We start from the raw sequence: 23,642 nt of genomic DNA on the forward strand, positions 1-23,642 counted from the left end.
TGGGTCAATGAGGATAAGACCTGCTCCTGACCCTCCAGCACTTGAGGCTCCATCTGTAAAAAGAGTCCATGGTGGGTTTTCTTCCACCTTGCTTACATCTTCCTCCTCCCCATCCACTTCTGCTAGAAAATCCGCCAAAATTTGGCCTTTCTTTGCATTTCTTGGTTGAAATGTTATTTCATGCTCTCCAAGTTCAATTGCCCACTTAGCTAGCCTGCCAGACACCCCAGGCTTTGATAGGACTTGCCTGATGGGCTTGTCTATGAGAACTTGGATGGGATGACCTTGGAAGTATCTTCTGAGACGTCTAGCTGAATGGACTAAAGCAAGAGCTAACTTTTCCAAGGCTGGGTAGTTTATCTCGGGACCTTTCAATGCTCGGCTAATGAAGTATATGGGCATCTGAGAACTTCCTCTGTCTGCTAACAACACGGCACTTACACATTCTTTGGAGGCACCCAAGTAAAGAGTGAGTGTCTCCCCGGGTATAGGAGCAATAAGTGTTGGTAGGTCAGCCAAAAATTTTTTCATGTCTTGAAATGCCTTTTCAGCTTCCTCTGTCCAAGAAAAATCTTGTTTCCTTAAGCATCCCTTCAAGGTTTTAAAGAATGGAAGGGATCTATCCGCTGCCTTAGAAAGGAATCGTGCTAAAGATGCCAGCTTTCCATTTAAGCTTTGCACTTGCTTCTTTGTTTTTGGGGAAGGCATATCTACAACTGCTTCAATCTTTTTTGGGTTAGCTTTGATTCCTCTTGCAGTCACTATGTGACCCAAGAATTTACCTTCTTCCATTCCAAAGTTGCACTTGGAAGGATTAAGCTTCATATTTATTCCCCTCAATGTATCAAAAGTTTCTTGGATGTCAGCTATCATGGCATTCTCCCCATGGCTTTTGATGACTATGTCATCCACGTAAGCTTCAACATTTCTCCCGATCTGGTGATGGAAGGTTTTGTCTATCAGTCTCTGATAAGTGGCTCCAGCATTCTTCAAGCCAAATGGCATTTTTTGGAAACAATAGATGCCCTGGTCAGTATGGAAGGCAGTTTTGTCTTCATCACTTTTCTTCATTGAGATCTGGTGGTATCCCTTGTAAGCATCAAGGAAACACTTTAATCTGAATCCAAAGATTCTACCTTCCAACCTATCTCTGGGAGGGGGTAATTGTCTTTAGGACAAGCCATGTTGATATCTTTAAAATCGACACAAAGCCTCCATGAACCATCCCCCTTCTTGACCATAACTGGGTTAGCAAACCAGGTCTGGTATTTAACCTCTCTGCATATGCCTGCCTCGACCATCTTGTCTACTTGCTCGCAAGCAGATTTGCTTCTGTCCTGAGCCATGCCTCTTTTCTTCTGCCTTATAGGGATTATGTTTGGATTGGCATTCAAAGCATTTCTGCAAACTTTCTTGGGACACCCATCATATCTGATGTTTCCCATGCAAAGACATCCAAATTTTCTTTCAAGAGGTTGATCAATTTGGATTTGGTCTCTTTGGGAAGTTGAGACCCAATAATGACTGGCTGCTCCGGGAATTTCTTATTTATAATTATCTTTTGCTCAGGACCTTCACTTGCTACTTCAATTGACAAGTCATGCTTTACTTCCTTTGGGCTTTCCTTATTAACCTGTTTGCACTCCCTTGGCCATACCATGCGTCCTTTTATGGTGGCTACCCCGGTTGGGGTAGGGAACTTGACCATCCCATGGATGGTAGATGGGACCGCTCCGAATTTCTGCATGGATGGTCTACCGAGCAACACATTGTATGGTGAAGGTGCTCTAACAATTGTGAAGTCCACAACTTCAATTCTATGAAGTGGGTATTCGCCCATCATTACTTCCATACTTACTTCTCCAATGGGCCAACTAGATTCACAATTGAAACCAACTAGGGGCGCCTAAGGCGGGCGCTTGAGGTCTCTAACTCTTTGGGGGAGTTTATTAAAGCAATGTTCATAGATAATGTCTGAAGAGCTCCCATTATCTAAATATATTTTTCCAACCTGAAAGTTTGCGAGGCGAGCTTGTATGATGACAGGGTCTGAGGATACCGTTTCAACAGGTGGGAAGGAAATTGGCACCACCGCCCAACCTTCCAATACATTTGCTTTACGCTTCCCTGGATCTCTTCTTTGGTGTACCATGCAAACATGTCCTTCTGCTGGACCTGGATCGTCATTGTTTTCTTTTTTGACTGGTGCCTTCTGCCATGCAAAAGTTTTCTTTGCAGGAATTTTCCTTCCCTGCTTGGCTCCAGGAACAAGATGCTCCAATTTTCCTTCGTCTAAAGCCCTTTTGATTTCTGCTTGGAGTTCTCTGCAATCATTAGTATCATGACCATGATCCTCATGAAAATCACAATACTTATTCATGTTCTTCTTTGCAGATCTGAGAGGGGGAGGGGGTTTGAAAGTTGACCCTACCCTCTCAGTTTTTAAGATCTTTTTTGGAGACTTTGTTAAGTCCACAAGATGGACACTTTTGCCAAATTGAACTGGCCTCTTATCTCTTCTATCAAGATGCTCATCCCTTCTTATATCTCTTCTGTAATCCTCCCTGCGGCCATCTCGTCTAACATCAAAACGAGGCCTTTTCCCTCCAGAGGGTCCTGCCCATGACTTATCCTTTCTTATCATCTCCCTTACTAACGTGGAGGTTTCTCTAGAACGGAGGTAATCATAGGCTCGATCAATGGCTTCCTTGAAAGTCTTAGGAACTTTTGTAGTCAACTTTTCTTGGAGACCTCCGGGATGCAAGGCAAGAGTAAAGCCCGAGATCTGTTGACTTTCTGGCAGACGAGGTATCCTTTGACATTCTTGAGTGAATCTCAACATAAAATCTCTGAGTGGCTCGTTCTCCCTTTGTCCTATTAAGTGGGCTTCTAAGTGATTACGCTGGTGTTTCTTTTGTTGAAAGAAATGAGCAACAAATTTTTCTTTCAAATCTTTTATACTTCTTTCAGGTAAGCCAGTAAACCAGTCTCTAGCATGCCCTTGCAATGTTCCAGGGAACAAGTGCAAGCCACCGGGTCTACCCATTTTTCTGTGAGTATCGCTTGGTCATATAATGCCAAGTGGTCTTCTGGGTCCCTGGTGCCGTCATAAGTCCCCACAACTGGAGGAACTTTTTGGCCATCTGGGAATAGATATTCTGCGATCCAATCACAGAATCTTGATTTGACAGCCGATCTTGGAATACTTACGGTTCGTGCTTGCCCCCTGCCTCTTCACCGGATAATGCTTTTAACATTTTCAACAGTTCCCTTGCTGGGTTTGGTGGTGGTGTTGGTTCTGGACTAGGTTGTTGCTTTTTAAGTTGTTCCACCATTAAAGACTCCATAGTCCCCTGATAGATTGGTGGAGGTGGAGGTGGAGTTGGTTTGAGTATACTGGTGAGTTGTGATAACCAATCTTGGATGGGTTGTATTGCAGCTGGAAAGGTGTGTGTTTGGGGAGGTGGTTGGGAGGGCTCCCCTATGAGCTTTAGTAATTCAACCAAGTGGCTTTCTTGGACAGTAATGGTCCCGGATAAGCTAGGGACAGGTTGTTCAACCGGGATTACTTGGTCACTTCCTAGTGAAGAGGATGTAATAGGCAAGGGTGTAGCAAGTGGAGAAATTATTGGAATGATATTTTGAGCCTCATGACCCTTTTCTTTTAACAATCCCTGGGTATCGGTGACAGGGTCACCTGTGCCTACCAATGAGGTGGCTGATGAGGATGATGTTCCTCTTACTGAGAACATTGACCCTATGTTACCTGAATTTAGGGAGGGTCTTGTATTAACTACATCTTCAGACAAATATTGGAGTCTCGATCTAACATCCAATAAATTTTTATTGGAAATTCTTTTTTCACCCTGGTATGCTCACTACTAGTACTTTGCATAGTTACTAGAGGTGGAGGAGTAATGGTGGTATCTTTTTGAGATTTTTCACCACCACTTGCATCCTCCATAGACCCAGGTGAGGTTATTTTTGAGAGTGGAGTTTCTTCCCTGGCCATGCAAGACCAAAAAAGAGAAACGAAATGGTGATTTTGATTTTAACAGTAATAGAATCCGTTCAACAAGCGGGTCCCATGGATGGCGCCAATGTTTGAACCTAAATTAATTGGGCTCAGTGATGTTATTACACAATCATTACTCTCCTGATAAATCAGTGCAAACCTAACAAACTCTTGACGAGTTTAAGGTGGAATGATTGGTAATAAATATGATATCGAATTTAACTGCTATGATTGAATCTTGACTGATTGTAAGTATAGAATGTGAATTGAATGTGTTGGTTGACAAGCATTCAATTTAGCTTTTATAGGAGTATATATGGAAGGATGAAAAATACTTTCGAGGATTCTAATATTGTCAGTTTCCCTTTCTTCGTAAAGAATGTTCGTAAAGACTGTGGTTTGACGTGTATTGGTATCCATGAGAATATTTATGTTTATATGTATATGCATATATACCGAGCAACTAGAGCAATATATGTGATCAAAACTACATAAGTCAGCTTACTAAAAAATAAGTCCAGACCAAGTTATTCCACGTTACTAATAAAGCCATGTAATGCTGCCATTTAATTACACATCCCATGCCAATCACGCAACAAGTGAGAAGCTCCTTGAGCAAGGCATTATAACTCGAGTCATATGTACATCTCGAGTGCCATGGGTATAAGGGTTATACTTAGCCCAATTCTGGCCCATTAGGTTAAATAGAGCCGATCCATTCCTTCTTATACCTTGCCATATAGTAGCTCGAGCAAGGAAGTAGCATCTCGAGCCCCTCATATAAAATTTCATGCCTTTCACATCTCGAGTCTTTGTATTGCGAGTAAGTAATACTGGCTGTTCCCTTCCTTCCAATATATAGTACTCGAGCGCAACATCTCGATAGACAGCATCTCGGGCTCCCATTTACTCGAGCCTATCTCCATTCTTGTATTTCCAGCCTCCTTCCTTTGTCATATCTCGAGCCCTTCCTTTCTTGTCATATCTCGAGCCTATCTAATATAGGTAAGTGGATCCTTTTAATTCGAATCTGAATATAGATATATGCATATATATTTCGGGTACTCGAGCCCTTCCATTCGAAACTAAATATAAATCTATATACTCCATCTCGAGCAATCCTTCAGACCTCGAGCATTATATTGCGATTTGTGTATGTCACATCTCGAGTACTAGTTTCGATATACATATATATATATATATATTTTGGATACTCGATTTTGATCTCAGTGTATTTCATGCTTGTCCTTTGTAACTCGAGCACTCCTTGTAACTCGAGCATCTCTGTCTCGAGCCCATCTTTTCTTTGTTAACTGCTATTATCCAATGGTTTAACATTAGTGTTTAGTCTCGTGATACCTATATACGATCAATTTACCTGACATTGACTCACCAGATAAGGTCTACAAGGCTTGTGATATCAAGGCAGAGCTGGCGCGGGGAGAGTTAAAGCTAACTATCCCCAAGCTGAAAGAAGATGAAAAGGTGTACAATGTCAATGTCGAAGTGAAAGATTAATAGACATGCATAGACTATATATATATATAGCTTAGTGTCTTAATGTTACTTTTATGCATGCTTATTAGTTTGTAGGGTACAGTGGGTAGTTTTGAACTGATCATTAATTTGTTTATGTATTCGATAAGTGAATTAATCAAAGTGGCAACTTAATTAATTTTATCATTACTACTTCTGCAACTATAATTAGGGAATTAATTGCTCCATTGCCATTCAAAATGTGGCAAGTTTGAAAACAATTACAATTCATGTGATGAATCTGTAGCGTGAAATTGAATTGGATGTTAGCCCACCAAGTTGAGTGAGTGGTGAACGTGTATATCTCATTCGTTTGCTCTGCTTATTTCATTAATGATTTCGATGTAATCTGATGGAAAGGAATTCGGATTTCCTGTCTTGTCTTGCTAGTTAAACGTAAGAAATCTTAAATTCCTTTCCATCAAATAAATTCCATTGAAACAAACTCCCCTTAGTAACCCAAATCGACCCACTTTACATGTATTTTAAAAGATGCCATTATATACCAGAATTAGTAACCCAATTCCATCTAGTGACACTTGCCATGCTATCATTTTAGCATCCGCCATGCTATCAATTGAAATCTATTTTTGACCGTACACCACCAAATATGCTTTAAAGTGTTGTACAGTATAATACTATATAGCATGTTTAGTGGTGTACAGTCAAAATATGGTGGTGCACAGACCACTTCCTTTTGTGGAACTATGCATAAAAAGTCAAGTGTTACAGTTTCAGTAAGACTTATTTTGATGGTTTGATCATGCTTACAAATTATGCAAAAGGTTAAATAACTAACCACATGATCATCCACTACTACACTAGTTGAAAATAATTGGAAATGTTAATCATCTGATGTGGCACTTATATGTTTCTTTCTTGTGCTGATGTGGCATTTTTAGCTAAATAATGGTGTATGATTTGTTTGTGTTTGACTGCTTCATTCGATTTGGTTGGGATTGTGTATAGCGGGATTTGGCGAGGTTGGCTAGCTGATCGGTTTTGGACTTGTGTAGGGTTTTCATGGTAGTCTCATTTTCATTTTATTATAATTTATTACAATTATAATCATGATAATTTCATGTTAGTCTCATTTTTCATTCTCCATCATCTGTTTCATTCATGCTCTTCATTTTTTACTGTTTATGTTTATAACTCTTTCATGACAATGACTTTTTGATGCTCCTTTTTTACGTTAAATGTTTTATTATGCTCGGGGATATTCACAAAAGCATATATTTCTGAAGTCGGAAAGAAAATGGATCTCAACTGACATTACTAGCACCTGTTCAAATCGAGGCCCAAACTCTATTATTATCCAAGAAACTAGAGACTATATATCATGTAGCTAAACAAGGTACAACAGATTCATCTACTTGATTTAGTTTTAAAGGTAGCAAAGTAGGGTTGCTATGCGGGTTGGGTACTTGGGTCAAAACAGGCTGTGTTGACCCACAAACAATATTTTACCCGTTTGAAAGATATATAATAAAAGCTAATGCATTAATTTAATATACTCCCGGAGTTACCGTACCAAATTACCAATACTACATTTTAATTTTTTTTGTTTCATTTCGCGTGTATGTGCAATGGGTGATTACCTAGATTCTGCAAAATGACCAATTGGTGAAGACACACAATTGAGGTATGTTATTCATCTCGGAACCTTTTGTTTAAATACTATTTTCGCTGTTATAGCAATACATATCTCATGAATTTGATAATATTGGAGTTGTATCAATAGCACCACCCCAATAACAAATGTCATTTTGGCTTGATATTAATAGTTTTATATGCTCCACAACTCATGGTTTCTGATCATTGACCTGCAAGTCAGCAGACATTTGCGTGGATAGATAGTATGGCTGATTCGTGCCATAGATGTTTGTTACGCCTGTTACTTATAATGAGAATTAGATCTATTATATGAAAATTAATTTGATTTAGTTTTAGGAATGGGTTTATATATGCTTTTTTACTTAGTTTTAGGAATGGGCTTAGATTTGCATATGAAAGCGTTTGTTTGGAATGTATATTTGGGTTTTAAAAATCGAATTGAAATCGTGAAAAAAGTTTTCTAACATCCCAGCCAGGAGATGTTCTTTTATCAAGGTTTATAACATCTGTCATGAGAAAAATAACATTACCGTTGTCATGATATGAACAAACACCATTTTATTACTGGGTTACTGAAAAAAAAACACCATTTTCATTGTTTTTTGTTTATGGGCTTTCCTCCAATTTGTTAATCACCTTTATCTCAAAATTAATATCTACAAGGTTCCCAAATGATACAACTTCAGCTACAACAGACCCCTAAAACATCCGAGCAACATCAGCTCCATGAAGTGGGTTGAATGGGTCAAATCCTGACCCATAAATAATGTGAAGTTGCTCCAGATTTGTGGCTATGGACCCGACCACATTTATCTTTGATTTGTTACCACTCGAATACACTTTTAAGAGTATCTGGAGCAGCTGGGTATATTATGTATCACAAGCTCTTAAAAGCTGTCTGGTCTTCGATCTTGAGCCGCATCTTGCATCACATTATTTTTATCATGCTTTCATATCATATTAAACTTTACAGAATTTAAGACTACACTAATACATTGTAACAATCATAAGAGATGGTATTTTATTAGAAAAGAAATCAACCCCCTTAATATCCTAATAAAAGTATACAACTATTTAGATAAATCGTATGTTATGGAACAAAATTAACATCAAATCAAACCCTTGATAAGTTCTTGCCATCACAAACTCTAAATTGGTTGAAAACAGAAATTATATCCCTGTAGTTTAGATTTAAGCCCTACTCACATGCAGCATAATATTGATCCAGTAACCATGAATAAATTCCATTAGTTTACTTGAATTCTTTTCTGTATGTAAACTGTCTTTGTGGTTCAAGACCCACACAGAAAACACCATATGCAACAATAACATTGTCAACCAAAAAATAAAATCTTCTTCCATCGGTCATGTCCATGGCTAAAAAATTAAGGTGCCTTGAGGGTGAGGGCTACCTGCAAACGCAAACCTCCCTAATGCAAAAACTTATTAAAACCAAACCCAATTTCAGTTATACAAATGAAATAAAAAGAATTGAAAGAATCAAACCCACTAATTAACACCGAGTATTATTGTTCTGTTTTTCCAATAAAAATAAAATCTTGATGGGCAGTACTTTCCTGATCATTATTTTTTTTATCAACCGATATAATGATCAGGGATTTGGGAGATGATCGGCCAGTACTTCCCTTTTCCTCTTCTTCTATCACTCCTACACTTTTTTCTCAGTTCCCGGGAAGGAGAATGCACAGACAAACTTGAAAGAGAAGGGAGTAGTGTCTCTGGCAAATCTCTTAGCTTCTGACAATTATCGATATAAAGACGTTCAAGGGAGGTGAGGTGTTCCATTCCTTTTGAAACTGTTTCCAATTCCTTAAAATTCTCTATATATAGCCATGTTAGAGACATTGGAAGTAAGAAAGAACATGATGACGATGATGAAAAGGAAGTAGTTGTAATCCTGCTGCTACTATTATTTTCTGCATTTGCAAATGAAACCACTCCTGAATTTTCACCATCTAACACTAAGCACACAAGTGAGTTTGGAAAGTTCTGTATCTCCCACTCTGACATCGGCTTCTTTAATCCTCCTATAGATAACTTACTTAAATTGGGAGGCCACAAACCACCAGGAAATGAGTAGTCCATGCTTGTACAACCCCATATCCACATCTCTTCCATTGATGTGAGACTTTGCAATTGCTCATGTGGAAATGACTTCATATTCTTGCAATCAACTATCTGAAGAACACTTAGACAAAGACGGGGAAGAAAACCATAACCTTTCTCTGGAATGGATTCTATACTTTCACAACTCCTAATACTCAATTGGGTGAGATTAAGTAAGCATCCTTCTGGTAACAAACTTAAATTTGGCATTCCACTTATATCAAGAGATGTAAGTGAAGACAAGAAGTTGTTGACAAGCCAATTTACCTCCACATTTTTACAGTACCTAATTCCAACACTCTTCAAAGTTGATGAGAAGTCATGATTATCCAGCGCTGGGAAGGTCAATGATTTCATCGAACAACAAGCGGATATCTCGATCCTCTCAATACTAGTTGAACCACAATGGTAACTCTCCAATCTCTTACAATTATTAAGACTCGCTCTTCTAAGATGATCCATGCTAATCACCAAATCCATCTTTTTCTCTCCCATTCTTACCAAATTCTTACACCCCCTCACTTCCAACTCCTGTAAATTCACAAGAACATTACATGCTTCTTCTTCTGACTCCCACAAGTATATGAGTCTGTCACACCTTGAAATGTTTAGATATTCTACTGCCCGAAGATTCTCTAGTACTTCTCCATCTAACTGAGTAGTAAGTCCATTAATTTCCCTCATTGTCAATCTAGTAATTGTTGGAGACACGCCGATCATGCTTTTTAACGCCACTGCTAAACATCTCTCTACATGTAGAACCCGAACGGAATGTATTGGCTCAATTGTCAATACTCTCAATTTCGGACAGTTTTTAATAGAAATCTCATTAAGACAAGGAAATGATGTAGCAGTTCCATCTATGGCACCACCATTTATAGTTGACCATTCCTCCCAACCTTCCATATTCTCAAATTTCAAAACTTCAAGTGCTGGAAATGTATTACCATTTGCAGTTCCAAGTAACTCTGAACCCACTCTCTTCAATCTCTTCATGCTTTCAACAAACAACTTTTGAAGTGATGGCAGATGTCCAAGTGTTGGTAAGCATGTACAACTTCTACAGCCACGTAATGTAATCTGGGTTAAGCAATCGTATGTGGGATCCCCAAGCCAATTAGAAAATTTTGTTCCAATGTAGTTCGATATCTTGATGTGGGTCAACTTCTCAAAAGGCCTTAGTCCTTCAAGCACTTTAGACTCAATCAACTCATTCCGAGAATCATCAAAGACGTCACTCCAGTCCATCTCCAAGTCACGAAGACCCTTCTTTTGATGTAAATTGGTTTCATTTGCGTCAGTTGAATTTGTGAGTTTGTGCAGTCCTTCAATGGTAAGTCGGCCTTGAAGATGCTGTAGGTCCTTAAGATGAGATATTTTGAAACCATTAGTATCTCCAATAATAACTTTGGATAGAGTTTGTAGACTAGTCAATTTACCAATCCCCACGGGCAACTCTTTTAACTGTGGAGTATCTATGATCTCAAGATGTCGCAGGTTTATCAGCTTTTTAAGACTGTCTGGCAAGCTAGATAACCTCTGACAACCATAAAGCAACAAGCTTTGTAAATTGTACAAGTTACTAACTTGTTCCGGTAAACATGTGATGGCCGTTTTAGAAAAGTTGAGGTACCGCAAATGTTTGAGACCGCCAATGGACTCTGGCACAACTGTGATTTCATAATTAGCTAGGCTTAGCACCCTTAAAAATTGTAATTGGGGAAGTAGCTCTGTAAGGACCTTGCTCGATAAATAGAAAATTTGTCGTCTGTCTATATTTATAGACACTGGTAAGAATGTTCGTAGGCGCCTGGCTCTGTATAGTGCCTTGAACTTGCTGTATACTCCATACTTATGAAATATATAAGAAAAGTGGCGGAGCTTCTCCAAAGCTTCATTTCTTCCGCCAACATCCATCTTCTCGCCCAACATAAAAAAGTACTCTTCTGCAACAGTTACTGCCAGGTCATGTATAAGATCGTGCATTGTATATTGTGATGTATTATTAGTTGAGTGTTGAAAAAATGATCTTGAAACCAGCTCTTCGAAACACTCACGGCCTAAATTCTCCATTGTCATGCTGCCATTTGACTGGTACAAAAAGCCTTCTGCCATCCAAAGCAGGACTAATTCGTTCTTGCCAAACTTGTAATCCTTAGGAAATAAGCAGCAATAGGCAAACATTTGCTTCAAATGCGGAGGGAGATCATAGTAGCTTAATCTTAGGGCCGGAAGAATATCACTACCTTCATTCCGTAAGTTCCATATCTCACTATTCAACAGCTCCTCCCATTCTTCTTCATTTCTTTTTGTTCTTAACACCCTTCCAAGTGTTATCAACGCCAAAGGTAATCGACCACATTTCTTCACGATACCTTCTCCATACAATTTAAGCGTCTGATGTGAATCAAAATTTTGTTTGCCCAGTGCATGTTGAGCAAACAAAGATAGAGCTTCTAAGTTTGACAAAACCTCCAAAGGATAAGCTTGAATAGAGTCCCTTATCGGTGCTGCTGTGGTCTTACGTGTTGTTACAATAACTTTACTTCCAGGTGCCGCTACGGAAAAAGGGCGTTGCAAGAGTTCCCACTCATTATGGTTTTCACTCCAAACATCATCTAGCACAATTAGGAACCTTTTCTTTGAAAGTTTTTCTGCGAGGGCCACCTGCAGCTGATTTAAGGTCTCAAATATTTGGTCATCCCCGCCCACATCTTTAAAAATAGCCTTGCAAATTTTAAATACATTGAACTCATCAGAGATACAATACCAGGACATGGCTTCAAAGTGATCTTTCACTTTCTTATCGTTGTACAAGGTTTGTGCAAGAGTGGTTTTGCCTACCCCACCCATACCAACTATGGACATGACGCTGAAATTTCGACTACATGGTTCATTTCCCAACAGCTTCCCCAACAGTAGCTCTTTATCCCCTTCCCGACCCACAATGCTGGGTACATCAACCAGTGAAGTTTCTTCCAATCTTTTGATTTTTGTATTTGACCTTCCAAAATTATCAATCAAACCCAACATATTTTTCTCCTCAACAAGAGCATGCAGTTTGGATGTAATCTCATCTAGCTTAGCACCCATCTTACGACCATATTTACAAGCATGAAATTTGGTTGGAACGATGTTCAATAGCTTACTAGTGCTGTTACTGGCTTCAGTCATCTGGCGCCGTGCAGCTTCAGTGGTCAAGTCATCAAGAACATCATCAATATCATATGCCAAATGTTGGAGTTTATTAAGCCACAATTGAACAGATGTCTGTCTTAAGTGCTTGTGGCCTTCATCAACAAAGACAGCTTGGATCTGTAGCAATTTGTCGTTCCATCTGTTGAGTTCAGAATAGATACCTGCTGATCGAGCAAGCCTGATCAAGTCAGCAGATGCCAGCTTTTCAAACAACACAGTAACAAATGCACCAAGAATTACTTCCATCAGTAAGATTGTTTATACGGGTTTTAATTTGAGACAATATTATCGTTGAAAGGAAATTTTGCAACCAAAAGAGGGTTAAAAATGTTACTTGATTGAATTTGAGTGGATTGTATAAGGAGTAGACTTTTGACAATATGTAACGATCAGATAACGCTTCTTCATGTCCACATATAACTTTTTGAGATATGTTTGGTTTGTAGCTATGTAGCACCGAAACGGATACGGCAAATGGACACGGGAACGATACGGGAACGGAAAACAGCAAAACTAAAAAATTTAGGATACGGGTACGGCAAAGATACGACAATAAAAAAAATTAAAAAATAAAAATATAGACTTGAGACTTCAAAGATTATGTATAATTATTTATGTATAGTTCTATAACATATGTTTAATGGTAACCGGTGATCACGGATTAAATTTGTAATAATCAATTTTGGAATAGAAAAAGCTTGATGGTTATCTCAATTGTATAATGTAGTTATTTTGTGTTAGGGGGTATGCATAGTCGCAAAATGACAGTCGTTTTTGGAATAGAAAAGGTTTATTGAAATGCTAATATTAATTAGAAACAGTATGGAAGCTTCATAGAAACGTTTCGGTATATATGGAAACTTCAAGGAAACGTTTCGTACGAGTTTCCGTTCCCATGGAGTTTCCGAAACGGGTACACCTACCTACTTGGAGTTTCGGTGCATCATAGGTTTGTAGTAACGGGATTGAAAATTGAGAATCAAACCTTAAAAATCAAATGATCTTGAAAATTCATTGGTGTGGATGTCTTCGGAGGGTTTTGTGAAAGCTACATCAATCTATTTCTTAAAAATTATAATCTTATCGTATGATTAATTCAAGAATCGATTTTTGGCTTACATACCATAACAAGCATTATAAATTTGGATGATATCAATAAACTTCAGAACTGATAACTGTAATAAAATTCAGAAAGTTGATTTTTTAGGATTTGTTTTAGTAAAATTCGGCAAAAGCAATTTGGGTTAACCTATCCCAAAGCAACTTATACCAAACATGTTTTATATTTTATCCAACCCAGTCACTTAATAAACATGTAGAAGGAAGGACAACTTGGTTGTATATGGATAGAGCTTTCTAAACAGAAATAATAATTACTGTGGCTTAGTAGTTCAGATTTATGCCCTACTCAGGATGCAGCATAATATCGATCCAGTAGCCACGTATCAATGGTAAAGCACTTGCATATTGTAGTAAAAGCTAAATTCCATTAGTTTACAAAAACCCTTTTCTGTATGTACACTGTCTTTGTAGTTCAAGACGCACACAAAAAACACTGTCTACAAGTCTACAACAATAAGATTGTCAACAAAAAAAACCCCTCCATCCATCAAAAGTCATGTCCATGTCCATGACCATGACAAAACTATTAAGGTGCCTTGAGGGTGTTTTTAGGAGCACTTATCCAACGGCTACCTGAAATTGCAAACCTCCATAAGGCACTAACATGTTCAGGTAAAGCATAATCTATGCCAACGCGTGGACCCACTACTTGTTAAATTTCATCAAGAAATGAAAACAGAAAGAAAACATGATGTATGATCAGTCATTACCAGGAGTGAACAGAGCATGGTTAGACGAGTCTTTTAAAATCCCTAGTGCTTGGACCACCTAAATGATGTTATCCAATGTAAATATTACTTTTCAAAACATAACCTGTACCGTAGAAGTGGCAAAAGATGGGCGGGCAGGCAGGGCAGCATGCCAGCATGCCAGCATATATTGGTTGAAACAGGTTATCTATAGAATGGTTGAGACACACCTGGTTGAGTTAATCCACATGTCTGCAATACTTTATTCTCCATTCTTTTTAAATACTTGATAAATAAAGTAATGTGAATCTTATACGAGTAATAAAAATGATGCAAGAATTTTAAATAATATTTGGGCAACTTTTAACCCATTTCATCATTTAATCTGTTTTCCTTGTATCTTACCTTTTCAATACGACACATTCAAGATAAAGTCAAACTAATCTATCCATCAGTGAATGTATTAAATTAACTTCTATGAGAGCTGTGAAAGGCAATGGAGACTGACCTTGCCAGGCCCGGTAAGAAGAACGGGTTTATTGGTATCCAAACCTCGACGTTATTTGATAGTTTCCAGCCCTGTTAATTCATATCAATCAGACGGCAGCGTAAATCACAGAAAACAAAGAAAGAAGCCTTAATCAATTTGTAACATAGGGTACAGATAGTGGATGTTCTCCAATATCTCACATAAATGTAAGAAATCCAATTTCGTTTCCAAAGTTAAAGATTAGTTTGTTGGGATAAAAAGTCAGAGTCTGTCTTGATCTTTTCTTCCTTTCTAGCTAGATTTTAAACAATACATTTTAGTCTAATGTGGTTTAGTAAATTCTTTGACTATTACTTAAGGAAAGAAACATGTGATTGTTCAGTAAACAAGCAATTTTTATGCAACAGTTGCTAAAATAAAAATAGATCATTACCTGTGACAGGAGCACAACGGATCAGCACTGCCGACCCAATTCCTTCTTTGTCAGTTACAACATTTAGCATGTTAATATGTTATGCATGCCGTAGCAAAGATATAGATAAGCATGTCCACCTGGTCCAAACTTACAATATTCCAAACAAGAAAAAAGAAATAAATTGTATGTAAAAAGAACTCCCAATTCACATAAAAGGCCTCATAATAGAACTTGATCCAAATCTTATACCCATGGAGTACCACTCTTAGTGAAAAGAATGATCCCTATAAGGCTACTACTTTCAATCTCAGTTTTAACAAATATTAGACATGTACAACATTACAGTATTATTTAAGGTATAAAATGTTATATCAGGTTATTAAGTCTATGAACCGCAAATGCAACACTGAGAAAAATGATGTGGTGCTACTAGAGAAATTTTATGACTAGCTTGACTTATAGACTCTCATGATTTCCCGAGCTTACTTACTAACTCATCAACATCCATGCAAGTTCTCTCTTCTAGGATTTGACGATAATAATACAAATATCCCTTTCAACATTTTAAAAACAAACTTTATATACATCATATATTTGCAATGCGGCGTAATGTCATCACCCAAGAGCAGAAAACTTATAAGAACAAGCAAAAATAAAGAGTGGAAATAGCGTTTCATATAATCTTACAAGAGGAGCAGTTCTTGATGTAACCCCAACTCGACCATGACAAGCTGAATCATTAGATCTATATGCTTCTACCTGTAAAATTACCAATTATTATCTATACTCCTTTATAATAATTATCAACCCCTTTATTTTTGGGAAGGGTTAGAAAATGGTTAGATGCAAAAGTACTAAATTTCCCTTAATAAACACCTTATATGGAAAGGGTTATTAAAGATTACCAAATTTGTCCTTAATGAATTAAATTTACACTTTCACCTTTATCTTGATAATTTACACTCTAAGTCCTTATTTTCTAAAATATTTCCACTATCACCATTACATCAACTTACATGGTTACACCACTCGACACCAATTGTCGATGTCATCACCACCCGTCACAGACACCACTAAACCGTCGTCGCCATCACCGCCGCCGCATTGCGAGGGTACCATGCTAGTTATGATATAAAATCACACATTGATTACTTTAAGCGTAGCTGATTTTATCAATTAGGCTATTAGTACTTTAATAAAAGTGTTGATCATAAGATTCATATTTCACCCTTAAATCTAGACTTGATTGATTGTTAATTTCAAAGTAAATAAACACTTTAAAATAAGCAACTTATTTTCAACGAAGATAAGCACTTCAGGTTAAGTGTTTTTAGATACATACAAGTTTTACACGAAAAACCTATTTGTGTTTATCTATGGATAACCGACCCATTTGTGCACATCAAAGTTTTATGACAAACAAACTAGGCACCGATTTTGTGACAACTTATATTGCAGCCATGGTAAAAAGAATTATATAAAACCATGTTATGGCATACCTAACGAAAAATCACCGGATACATCAAAATCTAAATGAACTGGAAATTCGATGCCAAATCTAAACTATGATACATACACATACAATAACATAAAAAATTTTTTAAAAAAAGTATACCTTTTTTTACCTCAGTAAATTGGAGAACAACGTCATCTCTCCTAAGATACTTGCTAAGCAATCTTGGAGCAAGATCAAGGGCATCAATTTGGTAATAATCAAGATCCAATCTTTTTGGGTTGTCTTCCAACAAAAATGAATCTTTTAAACAAATATCCAACTGGGTCTGTGATTTTTGCTTGAATGTTATAGTGTTTTGATTTTCTTTTTGACTATTGCTTTAAATTTGGTTTGACTTTAGTGATTTGAGATTTTGGGTCATTGTTGTTTATGATTTTTAGGGGTTCAATAACTCGATTGAAACGTTTTGTGATTTTCATTTTTGGGAACAGATTTGGGTGGAAATAAAAAAAAAAGGATTTGAGATCACAAGTGTTTAGGCGGGGTGTTTGATGAACATAATCGGTATCTGTCTAAAATCAGTACCTGATTACAAGGGGAACGTTTGGGATTATCAAAATAGAGATAACTAGAAAAAATACCCGCGCGTTGTTGCGAGAATTTTTTTCGGAACCTAAATAATTATCATGTATAAAAGTATCCGCTAAGCCTAGTAATAATTTTATATACCGAGTAATTATTTAATTTTTTACAAAAGAACTAAACATGTAAAAGCATGAGGGTGACATAGAAAAACAAACAAACGAAAGTTATGTGATAAAAACCCACAGTTAAAAAAATGTGAGAGGGAAGTTCAAGGCTTAAAGGGTATGAAAGTTATGTGATAAAAACATGATAATACAAAACTTTGGTGTCTAAAATATAAAATTGAAAACATAAGTAAGGTTAAAGTATAATGGTAAAAAGTTTAAAAGGTAAAAATGTAAAAAGAAAAAAGCCTTACGCATAGAATGTTTTAAATAACATATTGGTTTTTAGTATATAATAAATATACTCTTCAATAATTTTGATTTATTTTAACACATGTACATTTTATTTTATTTTTGAAAGGTGAATTTTGCTAGAAAATTTGTGTCGCGATTCGACAACGGGAGGTCTGGCATACGTTGTCTTAACCGAGTCCGCGCTAGAGAGCTCTCTCAAAGTAGAAATGTTTATTTCAAATACCCGATGGGTAAACCCCTACTAATCCGCTCGAATGCAAGACGATTAATATGGCAAACCTTGTCCTCTCAGACTTACACCTAGGTATACCCAAGTCAAGCCCTCATAAAAAGACTTAATTCCTAGGTCCTCCCCAAACCCTAAAAACAATAACCCATACAAGGTGGGATGGTCTTTCAATTGATGCTTATTTTTATGAAAAAATTAATCTATACAATCTAATAAAAATAATAACCTCATATTAAAAGTTATATGAAAAAAATATCTAAAATACCCTTAATAATTACTGTATATACATAATCAGTCTTCAAAATAAAAGATATTTAAAAAAAAATAAAAGACTGATTATGGTAATGAAGATATTTTAAAAGACTGATTATGTATATAATAATTACTGTATATACATTACCTTAAACACGAAGAAAGGTGCCGTATCACACCACTCCTAAATAAAATGCCATATACTTGCAGCCACCCCACATTCGCAAAAAATATGCTCCACCGATTCAATTCAATCACCATAGAGCACACACCCCAAATCATTGAAGTTACATTTTCGGGCCCGAAGAGCTTGCATTGGTTGGAATGCGGTCCGAGTTGTGCCTTAGATTTATGTTATGACTATTAGATTTATGTTATGACTATTACTTATAATGAGAAACAGATCAATCTTTTCTATTCTTTGTGGGTAACATTAATTCTTTTTAAGTTCTCAATGAGTATTAATGCAAGTGCAAACAAATATATACCATACCTTGCATAGTTGCACATATGACAATTCTGACAAGATCTAGAGATGAGAACGAGTCCATTCATATGGTTAATCTGAGAAGCTATGGTTAATCTGAGAAGCTATGTCTTGTCCAAAAGTATAACAAGCTGGAGATCCCCGCCCACATTGTTTGTGCCAGGCCATAGGATAATTTAGGGTCCTGGAAATTTCATGGATCGCCGCTTTTAAGTAAAGTACAAACAGACAAGACTGCTTAAGGAGATTCCTAGATCTTCAAAGGGATAAGTATCCTGGAATGTAACAAACTTTGGACAAATGTCTATAGTAGGATATAACTAAAGTTTTGTGTATTGTATGTAAACAACTTTAAAAAAATGTTTATTTTATGTAAGAAAACATACGTGGCAACCATATAGAGGTGCCACTTGTCTGATTTTAATTGGTTGAATACATTTTCTTACATACAATAAACATTATTTTCGAGTTGTTTACATACAATACACACAACTTTAGTTATTTACTACTATAGACATTCGTTAAAAGTTTGTTATATTACAAGATACTTATCCCATCTTCAATTTTATTAGAAGTGAATAAGACTTTAGAAAGAATGCATGCTATTTCAAAGAGATTTACTCTAGTCTTTCTACTAGATATAGAGTTATCGAACAAGAAAGGGGCACATTCATACCATCTTTCTATAAACCTCAATCTTCATGTTTCCTCTTAAAAAATGCTCAACTCGCTTAAATAATGTAATCAAACATAAGAAACATTGCAATTTCTACTGAAAATATCTGAAATGCAAAGTGACTTTTAAACAATAAAAGTGTACATACTACATACATGCAATTAAAAGCATCCCTTGATCATTAAACAGATAATGGAGTGGAAGAACTAGTCATCTCCAAATTCCTTCATATGGTGGAAGAGCATAAGTGGGAAAAGAAAGAAAACACCTAATTTTCTTTCAAGTGATACTTGATAGGCGAAATGACCTTGGATGACCAAACATATAGCATATTTAAGCAAAGCACAGAGTGAGAGATTGACATCTTTGTGTATACTTCCATAATATACATTAGAATATCCTCCAAATGCTACAACATCATTATCCAATGTGATTACCATGGATCAACTACCATACCATTTATTTGACATGGGTATGGTAAATCATCAATGTGATTTACCATGAACCATGGTGATAAGCACGTCAGTTTCTCTTACAGAAAGGGTCCGTTTCTACACCATAAAGCATAATGTGAAACAAAATTGATTACATCTTTAAGATATGATTATCTGTGGCCCATAGAGATAATTAAAAAAACATACAAAAAGCCAGCAAAGAAAATATACAATGAACTGCATAATTTAGGGGGATGCCCCAAACAGATAATTACATGGAAAACACGTATCCAAGATTACCGTTTTATATCGAAAAACCAACCGTCTAAAGGCATCAAATTTATAAGTGGTGACTGTATTGCAATCAGGTTCTGTTATCGATGGTTCTTTCAAGATAAATGGCAATGATTGAAGAAGTGAATCCAAATCAAATTAAAGAAAACTAAATGCATAATAGAAACACCAAATCAAAAAAACATAGCAATAATCAAAGCTCTTGTGAGAAAACAAACCTCAATACAAAAATTATAAAATAATTTCATGGGGAGCCCATAACAGAATAACACATCAATAACATATCTCCAAGATTACCATTTATATCGAAAGACAAACCAACTATCGAAAGGCATCAAGATTATAGGTGGCGACTTTGTTGCATATCAGGTGATGGCTGTTGTTGATGGTTTTTCAATTTAAATGGCAATTATTGAAGAACAGTCCAGGATTACGATCTATATCAATAGGCATCAAAATATGTAGGCGGGGAGTTAACTTATCGTTTTGGGATAAAACTGAAAAGCGTCAAACACGAGTCCAACAAGTTTCATAACGGGTTAGAAGTTAGGCTGCCTTCCCCAATTGGCTATCAACCTGTTGACTAAACCGGTTAGGGTCATAAATAAGTCAACAACACATACTGACTTTTCATAACCAGGTCATGTTATCAGATTTCTCAACAGCCCACAGAACCACAAACCAATTACTAGAATATGACCAAAACCGGGTCGACACATGCTACCAGAATTGGCTTGGTTGACCATCACAACCTATAATATCTGTCAAACCGTTAGCACTAAAAGCCAGAATTACAAAACAGGTCACATTATGCACTTTTCCAAAATCTATAACCACTACCGGCTACAGATACTTGATACTAACAAATAAACGACTCATCATTTATGGACTAAATTGAATAGGGTCAAATGGGTCCAAACGGGTCCAAACAGTCCGAGACATGTCTTGTAATGGGTCAGAAGTTAGGCTGCCTCTCCCATTGCCATTTATAAATGCGACCATTGTGGATACTTTTAAACCAACCAAAAATACAACTTGCCGTTTTAGGACAGAACTAGGTAAAGTCAGAAACAAGTCCAATCGGACCGCCATGCCTTTTCCAACTCGCCATCAAACCCGTAGACTAAACAGGTTAGGGTCATAAACAAGTCAACAACACATGCAAACTTGTTTTATAACCAGGTCATGTTAATTCAGATTTCTCGATATCCCACTAGAACCACAAACCAGTCACTATATTATGACCAAATTAGGGTCAACACATACTACCAGGTTTGGCCAGGTCGACCTTCACAACCCACAACATCTGTCAACCTGACCATACCAAAAACAAGGGGCGCACATCCTAAACAGGCCAGATTATGTCAATTTTCCAAACTGTAGAACCACTACCAGCGGAAAATGCTAGCATTGCGGATACTTTTAAACCAAAGTTCAAAACATATAAACGACTTATTGTTTTAGGACTAAAGTAGATAGGGTCAAAAAAGAGTCCAATTGGTCGGACATGTGTGTCAGCCAAATATTACTAGATGACATTCATTTTAGAGCATTTTATATGGAAATTTTTTATTCAAGAAAGCAAAATCTGGTTACACTAGCAACTAATTAGCAGATTGGTCATAACTAAAAAATGTTCCAAACCATGGAAAACAACATCATTCAATACTTGTAAAACATGTCTCCAAGGTTACCGTTTTATATCAAAAAACCAATAAATTATCGAAAGGCAACAAATTAATAGGTAGCTATTGTATTGCGCAATGCACATCAGGTAAGATAATGTCAACAAAAGATAATGTCAGCTAAAGAAGCTGCCTACTTATGAATTCAAATAGTGTCAATAAATTCAACATGAAACCAACAAATCTATAAATTGACATAAAATCTTGAAGTAGTAAGATTGGACATATCTATTAAAGCATTTTATATGGACATTTTATATTGAAGAAAGGAAAATTTGTTCACGCTTGCAACTAATTAGTAAGATTGGACATACCTGAATATGTTCCAAACCATGGAAAACGACATCATCTACTAATGCAGCCTTAAGTAGTCAATATAGTAGCACTGAGCAGGAGCCTCTGTAACATCTCATTATACAACATACATAAGCCCAACACGTTAACATAAACTTATTTCATAACCGGGTCATTTTATATTAGATTCTTCAATAGTCAACTAGAACCACAAACCAGTTACTAGACTATGACCAAAAACGGGTCGACACATGCTACCAGACTTGACTAGGTTGACCTTCACAAGCCACAATATCCCTCAATCCATTGACTAAACTATTTAGGACCAAAAACAAGAAGCCAACATATAAACAGGTTAGGTTGTGTCACTTTTCCAAACTCTAGAACAACTAACAGCTGAAAAGGCTAGCATTTGCGGATACTTTTAAACCAAACTATTAAACGAGTTATCATTTTGGGACTAAACTCAATAGGATCAAAAACGGATCCAAACAGTGTGAGACATGTACGGGTCAGATGCAGGCTGCCTCTCCCAACTTGTAAATGCTAGCATTGAAGATAATTTTAAACCAACCAAATATACGACTTTTCGTTGTGGGACTAAACTGGATAGGATCAAAAACAGGTCCAAACAATCCGACATGTCTCGTAACAGGTCAGAAGTTAGGCACACTGATTACACCGTGAAATACACACAAAAATCATCACCAACGACGTCATACTTCCAATGTGGCATTGTTGTTTAGCTGACAACTCAGCTTTTTTTGAATTCCTCCTCACCCTCCTTTTAGTATGAAAAGGGAGATTCTTCAAAATCCCACCAAAAGATTTTAATCCATCTCCTTTAAACCTGTAAAGTATAAGAAGTATAAGCAAAATTTGCATCTAAAACCCATATCTAATACATATAAAGGCATCATAAAACCGAATCATAAAACCCAAATCGTATCAGATCTATATATAAAGAAACAAAGCTTTTAGTAGTTGATTAAGTAACTTACCAATATGTAGATGATGAATATTGTCCTTTGTAACAATTAGGAATACTAATTAATTATACCCACTGCCGACCAAAACTTTTATCCAAAAAAAATCCTTTTATTACACCTACAAAACAAAAAGCAACTACATAAACAAAATATAGCTAGTGTATATATAGTTTTCAATTTCCGATTTTGAATATATATGATGGTGACCCGATTCGATCAAAGTATGTAAATGTATATACATAGATTCATATATATATATATTTATATATTTCAATTTCAGATTTGGTATCCATATATAAAATCAATAAAAAAAAACTCTAATTTTAAGATGAACAACAACAGATTTTTTAGATTTTGTTTATAGAATAATACCTCGGAAACATCAGAAATCAATATCTTCGTAGTGTTCTTTCTTCATCAAAATCAAATCTAGGTATGTAAATTTTAGCTTCCTTGAAAGAAGCTTGATAAAGCCAGAGAGAAAGATGAATTCTTCAGAGAAAAAGTACATAGGTATGTGTATTACGTTTCTTTCTCTCTCCATTCTCCCTCCACTCATCTCTTTTTCATTTTTCTATCAGTTTTCAAAAGTAAAAAGGCCCGCCCATTTTCAAATAACCATTTTATTTTAAT

The 23,642-nt window shown here is 36.5% G+C and overlaps 2 protein-coding genes, 1 long non-coding RNA gene and 1 pseudogene across 3 annotated transcripts; 1 reads left to right on the plus strand and 3 right to left on the minus strand.

Moving 5' to 3' along the window:
* Positions 1–1,906: 1,906 nt before the first annotated feature.
* LOC122588294 lies at positions 1,907–3,046 on the minus strand. Its single transcript, XM_043760411.1, has one exon. It carries the CDS (start codon positions 3,044–3,046, stop codon positions 1,907–1,909), a length of 1,140 nt encoding a protein of 379 aa, XP_043616346.1.
* A 3,811-nt stretch (positions 3,047–6,857) lies between these two features.
* On the plus strand, positions 6,858–7,446 carry LOC122599797. Its single transcript, XR_006323948.1, has 3 exons — positions 6,858–6,908; positions 7,157–7,196; positions 7,392–7,446. It is a non-coding gene; the product is annotated as an uncharacterized LOC122599797 (long non-coding RNA).
* Positions 7,447–8,387: 941 nt separating this feature from the next.
* On the minus strand, positions 8,388–12,840 carry LOC122584763 (putative disease resistance protein At3g14460). Its single transcript, XM_043756819.1, has one exon. The coding sequence runs from the start codon at positions 12,737–12,739 to the stop codon at positions 8,765–8,767; it is 3,975 nt and encodes a 1,324-aa protein (XP_043612754.1). The 5' UTR covers positions 12,740–12,840; the 3' UTR covers positions 8,388–8,764.
* Positions 12,841–13,960: 1,120 nt separating this feature from the next.
* On the minus strand, positions 13,961–23,097 carry LOC122586048 (annotated as a pseudogene).
* Positions 23,098–23,642: the final 545 nt, after the last annotated feature.

The sequence above is a fragment of the Erigeron canadensis genome, chromosome 1 (assembly GCF_010389155.1).
Source record: "Erigeron canadensis isolate Cc75 chromosome 1, C_canadensis_v1, whole genome shotgun sequence".
In the NCBI taxonomy this organism is placed as follows: domain Eukaryota; kingdom Viridiplantae; phylum Streptophyta; class Magnoliopsida; order Asterales; family Asteraceae; genus Erigeron; species Erigeron canadensis.

Excerpts from the sequence above, each read along its gene's own strand:
- LOC122584763 (XM_043756819.1), bottom strand. The coding sequence starts at position 12,739 with ATGGAAGTAATTCTTGGTGCATTTGTTACTGTGTTGTTTGAAAAGCTG.
- LOC122588294 (XM_043760411.1), bottom strand. The coding sequence starts at position 3,046 with ATGGGTAGACCCGGTGGCTTGCACTTGTTCCCTGGAACATTGCAAGGG.